General features: G+C 55.6%; 1 protein-coding gene across 3 annotated transcripts in view; it reads left to right on the top strand.

Moving 5' to 3' along the window:
• MAPT (microtubule associated protein tau) overlaps positions 1–15,193 on the top strand; it is a 93,751-nt gene that overhangs the window by 64,303 nt on the left and 14,255 nt on the right. The window contains exons 6-11 of one of the 3 annotated variants that reach the window (XM_080826585.1): positions 2,852–3,970; positions 6,620–6,675; positions 9,296–9,493; positions 10,530–10,662; positions 11,891–11,944; positions 13,263–13,528. In XM_080826585.1, the coding sequence (XP_080682711.1) occupies positions 2,852–3,970; positions 6,620–6,675; positions 9,296–9,493; positions 10,530–10,662; positions 11,891–11,944; positions 13,263–13,528 (1,826 nt within the window). The remainder of the gene's footprint in view (positions 1–2,851; positions 3,971–6,619; positions 6,676–9,295; positions 9,494–10,529; positions 10,663–11,890; positions 11,945–13,262; positions 13,529–15,193) is intronic. The other 2 variants (XM_080826586.1, XM_080826587.1) reach the window with 2 other exon arrangements.

Consider the following 15,193-nt stretch of genomic DNA (forward strand, 5'->3'; position numbering starts at 1 on the left):
CTGCCACTGGGGCCCGCTGGCTTTAGGAGGACCCTGATCCCCAAGAAATGTCTCGCTGGGGGTGTTTTGAAGCTTAACTCCACGTGAGAAGGGTCCGTGCCCTAGAGTGGGCTGACGTGCTCAACTCACGTGGCACGGAGAGGCGTGTTTTCATTTTTAGGCTTACAAAGAGCTTCAAAAAATATTAGAAGGGACAATGAATGTAAGGGGGAGCCCTAGCCTATGCGTTACAAACAGACCCTGCCTCCTCTTTCTTTTAGGTCATGGTTTTCAACTTAGGTAAAATGAGAGGCTTTTCTAACCTCTGGAGATGATCATTTATTTCCATAGGAAAAAGTGGATTTGAGTTTTTTCCCTACAAATTTTTTTTATTTGACAGAGAAAGAGGGCAAGCATAAGCAGGGGGAGTGGTAGGCAGAGGCAGAGGGAGAAGCAGGCTTCTTGCCGAGCAGGGAACCTGATGCGGGACTTGATCCCAGGACCCCCAGCTCGTGACCTGAGCCGAAGGCAGACGTTTAACAACTGAGCCACCCAGGCGCCCCTTCCTACATGTTTTTACTACAGGCTATGTGTTCCTGCCCCTGTGACATATGCCATGCCATGAAAAGATCAGGCTAATGTCTTTATTTGTGTGCTCACTGACTTCTTCCATTTTTCTGTCAGTGGCCCTAGAATCATGTAGATACAAAGATGAACACCAGATAGACGCTGGCCATGGGAAGTGGGTACCAAATCCGTGAAACATGGGGGTTTCTACCTCTGCTCCCAAGACCAGCACCTCTTGCCTTGATGCGGACTGCTGGTCCATACTGACAAGGCCTCCGCCCTCCAGTGAACCCGTGTGAAGCTTGGACACACGATCCACAAACACATCTTATTTCCCAAAGACCTGTCGTCTGTTTTCAGATTTAGGAAGAGCCACATAACCATAGCCCTGTTGTTTGATCTTCTTGAAGTTTCCGCGGCGGAAGGGAAACCTCTGGCAGCCCGTGTTCTTGAAGAACCTAAGATAGACAAGGCTGCTTCAGGATGGCGCCCAGGGAGCTGAGTGTCAGGTGTAGGAAGGCCTTACCCGTGTCCTGCTCACAGTGGGGTACACCTTTTGTCTGTGTCACGAGGACCGGGGCCTGAGGGCGAGGTGAGGGGACCGTTTATACAGAGTCCAGAGGCCTCCCCCTGGTGGGCCAGATACTGTTTACCTCGGACCGCGCCCCCCCCGCCCCCCACCCCCAGATGACTGCGGTGTTTACTACGTAGGAGCACCTCATAGCACGCTAGGAGCCACACGGACTGTTCTCCCAGCCTGGCTCCGGCCCCCGGAAGTCTATGCATGAAGTTAGGTTCAGTCAAACTCACACACACACACGCTGTACCATCAAATACTGATGACTTTTCAAGGTGTGTTTACTGTTTACATTTGGGGCCTTTGTCTCTTTTGTCATGAGGGTCGGTCACAGTCTTCCAGTATATCAGTACAGTCACATCCTGACCACGAGCAATTTCTAGAAAGCTCTGGGAGGAAAGCTCTTTCCAGAAAGCAGGGAGACCTGGCCCACCATGGAGGTGTAGACAAGCACCTACTGCGCGCGCAGCCTCCGGCCTGTCGAGCTGGTTAGTTGACGAGGTGTCATGGCCTTGAGACACGTGCTCAGATTATCCGTCCTTCCCAGTTTTTCCCAGGGACTGACGGACGGCCCCAGTAAGGTGCCCGTAGACCCCTTGGAAAGCAGAAATGAGCCTGTCTTCCTGACACCAGTTCGCTCGTGTCATGGGCATTCCCTTGCCTCCAACCCCTAAGCTCCTCCAGTACCCTGTATCTTTGGGGTCCTGCGCTGGAGTTGTATGGTTGTTCTGTGGAGACTAGACACGAGGTAGAGGTTGGGAATTAAAACAAACAAACAAACAAAAAACAACAACAGAGGATGTGGGTTAGGAGTACCAGAGAATGTGACTCCTGTCCTTAATACGCGCTCAGGGCTCACGGGAGCGCCCCCCGCGCGGACGAAAGAGTGAAGTGTGCCCTCCGCCAAGTGCTAGTCGTGGGATGGGCTGAAAACTGGTCTCGTTGGCAACAATAACAACAACAGCAGCTTTGCCACGCAGAACCCTTTCTCACCACAGCGGCCAGCCTCGCCTTATAGATGCAAAAGTCCCCTCCGTGATCCACAGCCTGGATAATCTGTTTATAGGAACCTTGTGGCCGGTCTGTTAGCAAAGACTCGAGCCCTGGTGGTGATGAATTTGGGCATTTTCCAAATCGTATGGCAGGCTCGGTTTATGGGCAACTGCTGGTTTCATTTGGCAGAAAGGGGAAGCAGAGAGAGGGAGAGAAAAGGGTATCCTCACTGCTCCAAAGCCAGGGCCTAGCTAGAGGCCAGAATCTTCAGAAAGCTCAGGGTCCCTGGAGAGAGGGAGACGCTTCTGTAGCCTAGGAGTTTCAGCATGAGGCAGCCCTACAGCGGGGCTGGCAGCCGTGGAGGTGCTGACATGCTCTGAGCCCACCCAGAGCCCAGGAGAGGCAGAGGACTGGTGCTGGTGCTAGATGGGGCCTCGGAGGTCACGCAGGTCTGAGCACCTGTTTCACAGATAAGGAAACGGAGGCGCAGAGAGGGGAGATGCCTGCCCACCCAGTGTCGCCCGGGGAGTCTGTGTTAGGTAGACCAACAGAGCTCTCATTCTGAGCAGTGGAAAACAACGAGGATGAGCCCAGGGTGCGCGCTCCTCTTTCTTTCTCGGCTGGGCTTGTGATGCTGTTTAAATGTCCTTTTCTTATTTCAAGAGTGCGTTCTCTCTCTTAAACAATTAACGCGTCCTTGCCAACCTTTTGCCACCGCCGCTTCTTCAAAACCAGAGGAGTTGAGAGTTCCAGGCCAGCCGAGAGAGGTGCCTGAGAGGCCCCCAGCCAACGGGCTTAGCTCTCAGGATCAGCCTGAACACGGCAGAGAAGCTTCTGGGGTCTCCGTGCTGCCTCTGGTGGAGAAACGGCCAGAGGCCCCCGCCCTGGTGGTCCCCTGCCATTCCCAGCATCACCCCCTCTGTGAACCACCTTCTCCAACAGGAGGCCCTCAGGAGCCCCACCAGGAGTGGGGACCCAAACCAGGGGCTGAGGTCAAGGGGGGTCTGGCCTTTCCAAAGCCCACTTCCCCTGGATGTCCCCAGATGGAGTCTGGGGGTGTCAAGGCTGTCCAGGAGAGCCGCCCCGGGGAGCCAGGGCGCCGTGGAGGTGAGGCCGCCGACCCGGGCACCCTGGGTCTGACGGGCCAACATCTGTCCTACACACCTGGGGCTCCCATCGAGCTTGATGGCCCCAGGAAGGAGGCCACGTGCCAGCCTTCGGAGACAGAACCTGAGGACACAGAGGCCAGTCGCCATGGCTTGGAGCTGCTGGAGCACCAGCTTCTGGGAGACCTGCACAAGGAGGGGCCCCCTGTGAAGGGGGACCATGACAAAGAGAGGCAGAGGGGCAAGGATGTCGACGAAGACCGCGATGTGGACGAGTCCTCGCCCCAGGACTCCCCTCCCTCCCAGGTCTCCCCGGGTCTTCAGAGCTCCCCCACCCGAGGCGGGCCGCCCCCCCACCCCGCAGTTTCCAGAGGAGCTACTGGCTTCCCCAGTTTCCCAGCCGAGGGTGCCATCCGCCTCCCTGTCGATTTCCTCTCCAACGTCTCCACAGAGATCAAGGCCTCAGAGCCCCACGGGCCCAGCGCGGGGCCCACGGTGGAAGGGCAGGACACGCCCCCCGAGTTCACCTTCCACGTGGAAATCAAAGCGAACGTGCAGAAGGAACAGGGACAGTCAGAGCTGGATTTGGAAGGGGCTGCCCTCCCAGGGCCCCCCGGAGAACAGCAAGAGCCCCAGGGCCCTTCTGGGGGAGAGGACACAAAAAAGACTGACCTTCCAGAACCCTCTAGAAAGCAGCCTGCCACTGTTCTGCCAGGGAAGCCCGTCAGCCGGGTCCCTCAACTCAAAGGTCTGTGTCTTGAGCTCCTTCGCTCCTCCCTGGCGACCTCGTGTGGCACCTGGGCTGTGGGCACTGCCACTGAGCTTCCGGCCCCTCCTTGACTCCCGCTGCTTCCGAGGTTCCTCGGGAGAGTCACTGAAGCCACCCCGCAGGACACTGCTGCTCACCCTCCCGTAGCCGCCTCCTGCCCCTCAGTCTCCGGTAGCACGTGCTCCTCTCATGCTTGCCCGCCATGCTGCATGTCACCAACACCCCACCCAGCGCTGTCCACCCTGTCCATTTCTCTGGCCCCCTGAAGGACCCACGATGGTCCATCAGCCCACAGGTGGCTGGTGTGCTGCCCTCCGCAGAGCGGATAACAGCTGGTCTGCTTTTGAGGGCTGATTATGGGCCCTACAGTCATTGTTCAGAACCCTCCCGACCCTTCCAAGAGGACGTAATTAACCCCACTTTGCACACGAGGAAGCAGGCTCAGAGAGGTAAAGTCGTTGGCTGAAGGTCACCAGGTAGTACGTGACAGAGCCACATTCAGAATCTGGGTGGGTCTGCTCTGAAAGTCACACTCTTCCCTGTTCAGCACAGTGCCTTCTGGAAGGTTCTGAAGGGTGCCCTCCAAGCCCAGAGACACAAAGGGCATGAGCCTGCCTTCTGCTCTTGTCAGTGGACAACACATCACATGCGGCAGATGACACAGACCCGAGCATTTGGGGGTAGCCCAGAGCCCAAACTGAGCCTTCGGCCCAACAGCCCCCCACCCTGTCTGCCCTATCTTGCAGCAGGGGAGACGACGAGCAAAAACAAAATGTTTCTGTCTGAATCTTCTCTTCTTCCCTTGGGGGAGCCTGGGAACCCCTGTGCTGGGATGGCAGGGGCCTCGGGAGCACAGCAGCCCTTTGGGAGCTGGGGAGGCAGTAGGGGAGGTTCCCCCACGTTGGCGTCTCTGTCAGGAAGACAAGGAGGCGGCCAGCAGAGGCCTCGGGTGCATTCATACATTTAGGACATCTAGTGTGTCGGAATTATTCGCAGGGCTCAGAAATCCCTCACTTGAGCGGCCACCTGCAAACATCTGTTACATTGTTTGAGATTTTACTTTCAAGAGAACTTTGAAATGTATGTAAAGGAACTTTATGTATAAAATGAAAAATTCCTGTACTATCCTATTTTAAAATATCCTAAATTCCAAAATAGTAGGAGACAAATAACTGTGGCTTGGCAAATTATAATAGTGTTTCCTGAAGTGGTGTTTTATTGAATACTGGCTATTGATAGATGTGTCCAGGGGAAAAGGAGTTCTGTGGTCCAATAAGTTTGGAAAAAAACAGGCAAAGCGAAGTTAAGCAAGGGTTTGCTGCAGCAGGACTTGTCAGAGCACATTATGACCTCTACGTCTAATGCACATTATGACCCTCTGAGAAAGACACAGAGTACGGATTTCCCAAATTTACTTGACCTGACCTGCTAACATCTCCCGGAAGAGGACTTGTTCGGTAGTACCCAATTTGGGAAATGCGTATCTAGCAGATGCTTCTGTTGTGACATGGATGGTGATGGTTGATTTGAGCAAAAGACGTGAATCGGGTCCACCTGGGGCTCTTATTAAAATGCATATTCGGAGGCCCCACCTTGAGCTTACAGAGTCTCGGGTGGACCTAGGGATCTGTGTTTTATCAACCCGTCCTAGTGGTTCTGCTGTGTGGGACTGTGTGACAGTCTCTGGGCTAGACCATCAATCCGGGTCACTCCAGAAATCCAGTCTCCGGCAGCCAGCGGGAAGCTCCAGGAGGCCCCATTGACCTTTCAGCAGGGGGAGTATGGTACTGAGACCAAGGACGAAAGTCTATAATCAGTCTATAATCTGCAAAGAATGTCACCAGAAGGGAAGAATGAGTGCCTTTCTAGACACGAAAGTCGCCAGCAGTTTGATCCTAAATTCCAGAGATGACCTATAAAATGTTTGACCATAACTAGTCTGTAGCTAATTTGGGGAATCGACAAGGATTAGTCCCCTTAGGAGGGCCCGTAGACGGCGAGAAGACCCTTCCCAGCTGCATCAGGGGTGGACCAGGCTTGTCGAGGGCAGGGCTGCTGGGGCTGGAGACCATAGCCGCCCTCCCCCCAGCCATTAGTGAGGGACAAGCTCCAGGAAGACAGTTCACTCACCCTGAACCTTGGGGGACAGCACGAGTAAGGGATCCTGCAGGGGTTTAGAGCATAGCTGAGCTGCCCTGGCTGTGCCCGAGGGTCTCTGAATGCCCTTCCTTGGAGTGGGGTTGGTGCCCCCTGGGAGAGGCAGACCCTGGAAGAGACAAGGAAGGAGCCTATGAGAGATGAGGTCTGCACTGTCTGCCTTCCCTGATCGCCCCTGTCACCTGCGTGTGCCTGGAAGAGTGTTCACTGCGTCCCCTCTGCATGTCCCCACCCTTGGCCAGCCTGCTGCCCCCTCTTGTCAGGGTGCGCCAAGCAATGCCCCCAGTGTGCTGTGTGGATACTAACAAGGAGAGACAGATTCAAGGGGAAAGAAAATCCACTGGGTTTCCACCCAGCCCAACCGAGCAGAACACACTGTACCTATCCGGGAAATCAGCGCAACCGCATCCAGCTCTTTCTGGGAGCTCTGCAAACAGGTGTAACAAACAATCTCATTTTATGTCTTATCAGCTCGCATGGTCAGTAAAGGCAAAGATGGGACTGGACCCGAGGACAAAAAAGCCAAGGTAAGCTGACAAAAACCACAAACCTCTGCCAACGTCAAGTGTATCAAGAAGCCATGCTTATCTGAATTTTTATATGTAACACGTGGGGAGCCTCTGTCACCGAAGGATGACTGTCACTTAAAAAATGCTTTGTGTTTTCATGCAAACTGTTAAAATTCCAGCATTTATCTACTTTGATGCTTTTGCCGGGGAAGGGCGGTCAGCAGATGAATGAATTCATGCTCCTAATTGCAATTCCGTTAGCGTAGTTGAAACAAGACGTTCATCGTAAACAAAGATACACTTGAATTTTCTGCAGTAAAGTTTGAATTTTGCACATCTTAAACTTGCCACTGCAGATCCAGGCTCAGTGAGCATGTATGTACACATACATACTTAAGGTGTACAGAAAATACCATTTATTCAGGTGGCTGAGGGAACATTGATCCGGGAAGCGACCTCTAACCTAAGGTGGAGGGTTCTGGGAAAGCCCTAGAAGAGGGGACCTACGAGGCGGATGGGGAAGGAAATGTGAAGGAGAGTTGCTGAGACAGCACTGGGAACAGCATTCCGAGGAGCAGGAACAGCACAGCAAAGCCCAGACACATGAAGAGATGATACATGTTCTGAGAATTCTAGGCAGGTGGGTTGGTTGCTGTGGAGCTCCAAGTGGTGCTGGTGTACGGTGGGAAGGACAGTGGGGGAGGGAAAGCGGATACACGCCTCAAATGCCCAGTGGACGAGTGGGCAGCAGTGCGGTAGACGCCATCTTGAAATCTTGCCAAGGCGCCAGTTTGACACAAGCTTTAGTCAGACGTCAAAAACCAACCTGAGGTATGGTGAATGGAGCCCCTGCTCCCACCAAAAGCACATCCAGAACGGTGCTGGCTTTCTCAGTGCTTCCTGTCAGCTGTAGTTTCCTCCCGTAATGACTGTGCCTCCTCGAAAATTCTCCTGCAACTGCGCAGTAGAGTTTCCCCCAGGAAAATCCCTCTGTGGCGCTAGATGAAGACCTATTTTCTGTAAAGTCATCTAAAATTTCCAATATAAATCCTACCTGCAACATCTGGGTCTGAATCCATCCCAGAGCCCTGGTGGGGTCCTCAGAGGCAGAGGGTAGCTCTAGGAGTTGGGGAGCATGTGTGGTGCCTCCCCTCTAGGAGGTCAGGGTTTGCCATCATAAGACCTGGTGAGGCAGCCGAGGGTCCTGCGTGGACCTGGGCGGCTGGGCCCTAGGGGCACGAAGCCATGGCAAGAGCTGCTAGCCAGTCCTGACATCAGGGAAGTCCCAGCCTCAGGCATGCATGCATTCCGTTCATTCATTCATGTGCATACGTGGGAACAACATCCCTGCCCTGGACAGGGAATGATCGGGTCTTGCACAACCCTGGGCCAGGTAGGGAGTGCCGCCAGCAGAAGGGGGCCTGTGCACCTGGGAAAGGAGGAGGACCCGCCCCATCACCAGTTCCAAGACCTCAGCCTGGGTCTGTCCCCTCACACCTTTCCCCACCCCCGGGCCCTCCTCCTTGCCGAGGCTGGCCACACAGAGGGCCCCCACCATTTTGGTGGGGTATCAGAGGACAACAAAAAAACAAATCCAAGGTCCTTGCTTGGTAGCTCTGACTCCCTCTTGGAAACACCTCTGGACTAGGTCTCTCGGTCTTAGGCCTGAAGGTGTGACCCCCTTCCTCCTCCTCCCAACACACCCCCTCCACCAGGGCCAGTTAGGACAGACCATGGGTCCCAACCACCGTCCGTCACTTTCCCTCTCCTCGAAGGGGCAGCTCCGTCTCTGAGGCCATCCAGCCCCACACCCTCTTGTTGGACTACCTCACCAAGGCTCTTTCATTAGGTAGAATGTGTTCAAGACTGAACATTGGCCAGATTAGGATTTAGCAGGTAGTATGAAGGTTAGTTTTGTCTGAGACTTTAATCAGAAAGTGTGTGTGTGTGTGTGTGTGTGTGTGTGTGTGTGTGTGCTGTGTGTGTGTACGTGTGCACACGTAATCTGAGGTATAAGGCAGAATCGTGAAGACTTGGGATAGGCACAATCCTGATGTTAGCAAGTGTGATACTCTCGATGTGGCAGAAGAAAGCCAAGGGTTAGCAGGCCAGCATGAGTTCCTCAGCTGCAATTTAGCAGAAAGTGGGGCCCTGCTGACCCATGACACCCTGAGGATGTTTTCTTGAAAAACATCCTAAGAATCCTATGCTTTGGCAATCTCCATGAGCTCTTTGGGCATGAAACACCTTTAAACCAGTAGTCTCCAAAGTGGCGGGGGTGCAGCACAAGAAGATCCAATGGGCTAAAGAACATTCTAGAACTTCTATCGATTTTTTTTTTCCCCACCTCTCTTTTAAAAGATCTGCCATACGTAAGTTTTATGAGGTACATGGTGTGTTGGCATCGTAGCATGTGTATTTAACTAATAAATTACTACCAGGACGTTAAGAGCGTGTAGCCACTTTTGGTTCTTAGGGTTCAGAAGGACAGATGAGGGTACACAATCCAGACAGTTTGGAGATCACTGCTTTAAACCATTGCCTGCCTTGTTTATTTTTAGTTGCTGTCCTATTTCAGTTTGTTCCCCTCCCCCATGTGCTGACTTTTATTTTGATTTTATTTATGTTTGTGTTTAAGACATCCACACCTTCCTCTGCTAAAACCCCGAAACCTAGGCCTTGCCTTAGCCCCAAACGCCCCACTCCTGGTAGCTCAGACCCTTTGATCAAACCCTCCAGCCCTGCTGTGTGCCCAGAGTCATCTTCCTCTCCTAAACACGTCTCTTCTGTCACACCCCGAACTGGCAGTTCTGGAGCAAAGGAGATGAAAGTCAAGGTAAGGAAACCACCTTTGAAAAGAATCAGGTTGCTCTAGTATGGTTTTCAAATAGATGCTGTTTTTAGCCGCAAAGACCTTCCTTCAGAGAAACTCTTACCTAGAAGCACCACGTAGAACAGTGAGCTTTCTGGTAAACCGGGACAAGGGGGGGCGTGGCACTATTTTTTTTTCCCGGCTGGCCTTAGTGACCTGTAGCACCCGCCAGGACCCAGTTTTGGAAAAAAAAATAAAAATAAAAAAAAATAAATCACCGCCCTAACTGGGAGTGCTTCTAGAGTGCCCCCTTGTGGGTTGGGTACAGGGCCACCACACAGAGACTGTCCCACAAGGGCTCTCCTGGCCCCACCTTGAACCATCCTGTGATCTTTGGTGAATGTGAGTTTCTTTTTTGAGTTTGTGTTATGTGTCAAGGTCAGACCCAGTGACTGCCCCCAGTCAGTAGACGGCTTGCACACCGGCTCTCGACCGTTGGGCAGTTTGCTAATTGGCACCAGTGTTTACCCCGCCTAGGACTCTTAGCGTGTTCAGGAGTCACGGAAGCCTAAGGGTTGTTTGGGACAGAACAGAAGAATGACCTAGCTCTGTTGGTACCCGAGGTCAGGTTCATCAGTGTCCCCCAGGGGCCTCTGGTGAAACCAACCACGATGAGTCCGGTGAATCCCTGTGGAGGGTCGGAGAATGGCTGTCCACACGGGGAATGTCCCGCCCACCCACCAGCCCCAGCCTGTTCGTCCTTCTAAGCTCTGTGACCTTTTTATAAAACACAACAGCACCCCTCCCGCGGAAAGCTCACCTGCGCTCTTCTTCCAGGAGCACTCGGAGGTCAGGGCGCTGGGCGCCTGGGTGGAGCTGGGGTTTCCTGCACCCGCAAGCCCCTGACATCAAGGAAGACGTTTGTGGCATCTAGCAGGGAAAGGGTCACCCCAGTCTTAGCCTCGTTTTGAGTCAAGGAGGTTGAGTGGGGCTCGCATGGACTGCAGGTGAGTCAACTTTCCCAGACGTGAACACCACGATACCGTGCTTCGGTTGACAGGGGGCGGACGGTAAGACCGGAACGAAGATCGCCACCCCCCGGGGAGCGGCCCCTTCAGGCCAGAAGGGCCAGACCAACGCCACCAGGATCCCAGCAAAAACCACGCCCTCCCCCAAGACACCGCCGGGCACTGGTAAGACAAATGTTCTCTGGACACTAGGTCGGGGCAGCCGTCACCTGCAGCTCACTGGGCACCTGAGCGCTCATTTTCTTTCTAAGCCTTTGGACAGTTTTCCAAGGTGGATATTGAATCCCCACTTTTGAGCGATGATGAAATCAAGGCCTTAAAAGTGTGCACGTATACGTCTAAACAACTCACTTCAAGCATGAGGAGAATGCAGGTGCGGGACTAACTAAGCGCCACGAGAGGGGGTGCTCTGAGTTTCTCTGACCCTAAGCCCGGGGGGTCCCCGCGTGGCGGCTCTGTGTCTCCGGAAACAGAGCAGCAGCCGAGTTGGGTCCCCATGGGTGACCTCACACCAGCTATGGCCCCCGCTCAGCTGGACTTGCTGGAGTAGGCCCTTGGGCAACCCCGAGCCCTCGGCAGGGCACCTGCATGCTGCCCTATCCCCCGGTGCTCCTGAAAGTCAAGTTTAGTTAGTTCTGAGTCCCGGGCAGGCTTCCGTGGAGCACATTGCTCCTGGTGGTGCTAGAAAGAATAGTTGCCCTCTTTGGGTTTGGGAGACGGCCCGGCCAAGCCCCTCTCCCTCTACCTCCCCGGGAGCCCTGTCTTGGGGGACAGGGACTCAGGGCATCTGGCCTGCCTTGGCTTTGGGGAGGTGCCCAGGGTTCTGAGGACTTTGCACGGGGCTAGAGAAGCCGGCACTGGTTCTGGGGTCTCTCTGCTGGGCGGGGGCCCCGGGGGGGACAGCTCAGAGCCCTCTATCTTATCTGCATGCGGTGATGTTTGACTCCTTTACCCTGGGGTGCTCCCTGCAGGGGTGCTCAGCTCACCAACGCCCGCTGGGTGGCTCGTTCCTGACGATAATTCATACGGCGTAAGGCTAATTCACAGAGTTGGGATTGGATTTTATACACGACTCTCATCCTGCTTTTCTTCCCTTGGCATCAAGCCTGTTGACTCACACAACTCACAGCACTGGGAACGAGAATGTGCCTTTCTCTTTGGGTCTTATCTGCGTTTGGGTGGCGGCCTGCGGGTGGGACTGATCTCTGTGGGCCACCTTGACCTGAGTCCCGCCACCAGGAGGGGTCGGGACCCCTGCTCCCCAAACACACTCCTTGCCTCGCTCACCTCTGCCCCGCAGCCTGGCTGGTGCCTGCAGCATGACTGACGATTTCACGGAGGCCCCACGGAAACTTGGTTATAATGAGGTTTCCTATGGATTTTTCTTTTTAAGCTACCAAGCAAGTGCAGAGAAAACCACCCCCTGCGGGGGCCAAATCCGAGCGAGGTAATTCGGGGGCTGCTTCTCCCCCTGGGCGCTCGCTGTTCGTGCGTGGCTGTCCGTTGGCCTAGGTTTTGAGAGTGGAGACGACCTGCTTCTTGAACCTGAACGCGGAACCCTCCGAATTCCTGCTCCGCGTTTTGTGGCTTAAGCAGATGCATTGGTCTGACAGACCTTTCTGTTCGCGCCCGTGTTCTCAGGAGCCTGGGCCAAGGCTTTGGGGGCGGGGGGCGGGGGCGGGCAGGAAGCATGGAGGTGTGAAGTTGCCACTGGCATTTATTAATGAGGGTGGTGAGCGCTGGCCCTGGCCCAGGGCCTCCTGTCATTCCAGGTCTGGACAGGCTCAGGAATCTGCATCTTACAGGTCCCACACCCGACCTGAGGCTCTGGAGACTCTGAAACAGGGGTCCCTGGGCCACACTTGGAGACGCACTGCTTTGTGGGGCGCGTGGAATAGGAACCACAGAGCGTGCAGGGCCTGGGAAGTGCGGGGTGGACACAGGCTGAGCCGCCCAGGACGGAGTCCGTTGGGGAAAGAGCAGCCCCAGCAACTTCCTCACAGTGGGCAAAGGGGCATGGACCACGGGGCATCGGCGTAGGGGGCAGGGAGTTCTTGGAGAGGGCAGGGCAGGCGGCACAAGGTGGCATGGCTTGTCGGGAGAGCTGGGGACGGGTGCACACAGAGCAGTCGTCCTGTTCGGGAGCCCACATACCGCAGAGGGGTTGGGGAGGCTGCGCAGGTCCTGCTGCGAAATGGGCCTGGAACTTGCTGAAAGGGTCTAATAGAGCCAGACAAGGGCGGCCCCTGGCTCTGTCACCGCGTCACCCCTATTCAGGGAGAAGCCACAGAGGATGGCGCTAGAGTTTTTCAGAGCACAGCTGCACACATCCGTGCCAGGCCTCCCTCCCCGTGGACATGGTTGTTATTCCCATGTTCCAGCTGGGGCACGTAAGCTCAGAGAGGGAAGGTGACTTGTCTGAGACCACACAGCTAGCTGGACCCAGTCCCTTGACCCCAGGGCCATGGTGCAGAGCTGGTCCCCTCTGGAAAGAACCTGGCGGTTCTTGGTGACAGCTCGGTTTCCCCCCTGGGAGACAGGGAGTCTCTGTCCCTAAGAGACAAGGCCTGGAAGAAGAGGCACATCTCTAGACATGAGGTCAAGGGCAGCTTCCTGCTGCTCAGTGGAACCTCCCACCTCGTTCCCACCTGCCTAACCAGTCCTGGGTCTGGGAGTGGGCCCTTGGAACAGGCAGCCCCCAGGGTCTTTTCTGCCTCCCCCCGCCCCACCCCAAGCGCTGGCCTCACCGCCTCCTGTCTCTCCAGGTGAATCAGGGAAATCCGGGGATCGTAGCGGCTACAGCAGCCCCGGCTCCCCAGGCACTCCTGGCAGCCGCTCCCGCACTCCGTCCCTGCCAACCCCGCCCACCCGGGAGCCCAAGAAGGTGGCTGTGGTCCGCACTCCACCCAAGTCGCCGTCTTCAGCCAAGAGCCGCCTGCAGACCGCCCCCGTCCCCATGCCAGACCTGAAGAATGTCAGATCCAAGATTGGCTCCACGGAAAACCTGAAACACCAGCCAGGAGGCGGGAAGGTAAGGGCGCGCGGGCAGGGGCTGGCCCCAGGACGCCGGCGGCAGAGACGGGCAGTGACTCTGCCCATACCCGTCCCCTCACACCCTGGTCCCTCCCGATCTCTTCAAGGAAAGGCAGCTCTGGCTCAGTTCTGTGTTGGGGTCACCACCATACTGTGAGTGCCCTGCTCAGGGGACAGAAAGCACTGGTTCTTTCCTTCCCTGTGTGAGCCCCCGCTGACCAGACAGTCCCTCCGATTATGAGGTTGGTTGTATCTCCGTGACCTGGGGGCACCCACAGAGGTTCCCCGTGTTTAGAACATGACACGACCAATCTGTAGGTGAGTCTCTCTGGCGTTGGTTGGACATTTCTCTAGGTTAACATTCTCTCTAATCCTCAATTCTGGGGGAATCTGGGGTGCCCTTTTGAACAACTGGTTCTTTGGGGCACATGGGCGCTCATGAAATCTTTGGTTTCCCTAATGGTGGAGAAACGCGAACTTCCAAAGGCCTAAGGTGGTGGGAGGTGGGGACTGACCTGGACCCCCTCCTCCTCCTCTCGTCCCCTGCCCCCCATTGTAGAAGCTTCCCAAGGCTGACATAGAAAAGACCACAGACTGGGCAGCTCCGATAACAGAAGTATATTTCCTCACTGTTCTGGAGGCCAGAAGGCCAAGGGCTGGTTGTTTGTTTGTTTTTGAGGTCCCTCTGCTCGGCGTGTAGATGGCAGCCTTCTTGTGTCTCATGTGGGCTTTTCTCTGGGTGCCTCTCTGTCCTAGTCTCCCCTTCCTAGAGGGACCCTGTCATACTGGATGGAGGCCCGGCTCGTGAAAGGCCCTATCTCCAAATGCGGTCCCATTCTGAGGCACTGGGAGTTAAGACATCAGCATATGATGTCTTGGGGGGGACACAGTGCAACCCTAAACAGCCCACCCCCCACCCCGTATTGGTGGCAGGGGTGGGGAAGGGAGAAGAGGTGGTTTGTGTACGGGGGACCAGGACTCAGCTGTTAGGAGCACTGATGTGTTGGGCCTCCCGGGCTTGGGCCGTCTGGGGGCCCGTGAGCCTCCTGCTGTGCTGGGGGGACGTTATAGAACCCAGAGCCAGCATTTCCCTTTTCAGTCAGAGCCACTCGTCTCCCCCCACAGCGGGGGCCGTTGGCACTGTTGATGTCCCTCTTGGCTGGGGCCTGGGTCACCATGAAGGGAGGGCGTCTCAGGGCTTTCTGCCCATGTTGGTGCCTTAACCGAAACCCTGAGCTTTGCTCCCTGCGGAGCCTCAGGGCCTCCCCCCCCCCCGCCTTCCCCATCCTTGGGGTCCCGGAGAGTCCTGCTCAGCTGGGAGGTCTGGGTGACTCTCCGGGTAGAGCCCCAGGGCTCATGGCCACTGGTCTGTGGTCCCTGGGGTTGGCGCTAGACCCGTGTTTACTTTTCTGTGGTGTTTGCCTTGGCTGTTCCTTGTAAAGATGCCTGCGTCCTTCCAGAAGGGGCTCTGGGGCAGCTGGAGTGTTCGCTTGAAGTTGACCCCTCTGTGAAGCTTTATGGACAGAGGGTTGACGAGGGGATGGGTTGCTCCCACGGGTGTCCGCACACCTCCCTCAGTGCCATGAGTGTCCCGCGTGTGTCCCGTTTCCATAGCATAGAGGGACCGCTGGCCCCTCGTGGTGGAAAAGGGAACCCCCCCTCC

This window comes from Martes martes (assembly GCF_963455335.1).
Source record: "Martes martes genome assembly, chromosome: 16".
Taxonomy (NCBI): Eukaryota; Metazoa; Chordata; class Mammalia; order Carnivora; family Mustelidae; genus Martes; species Martes martes.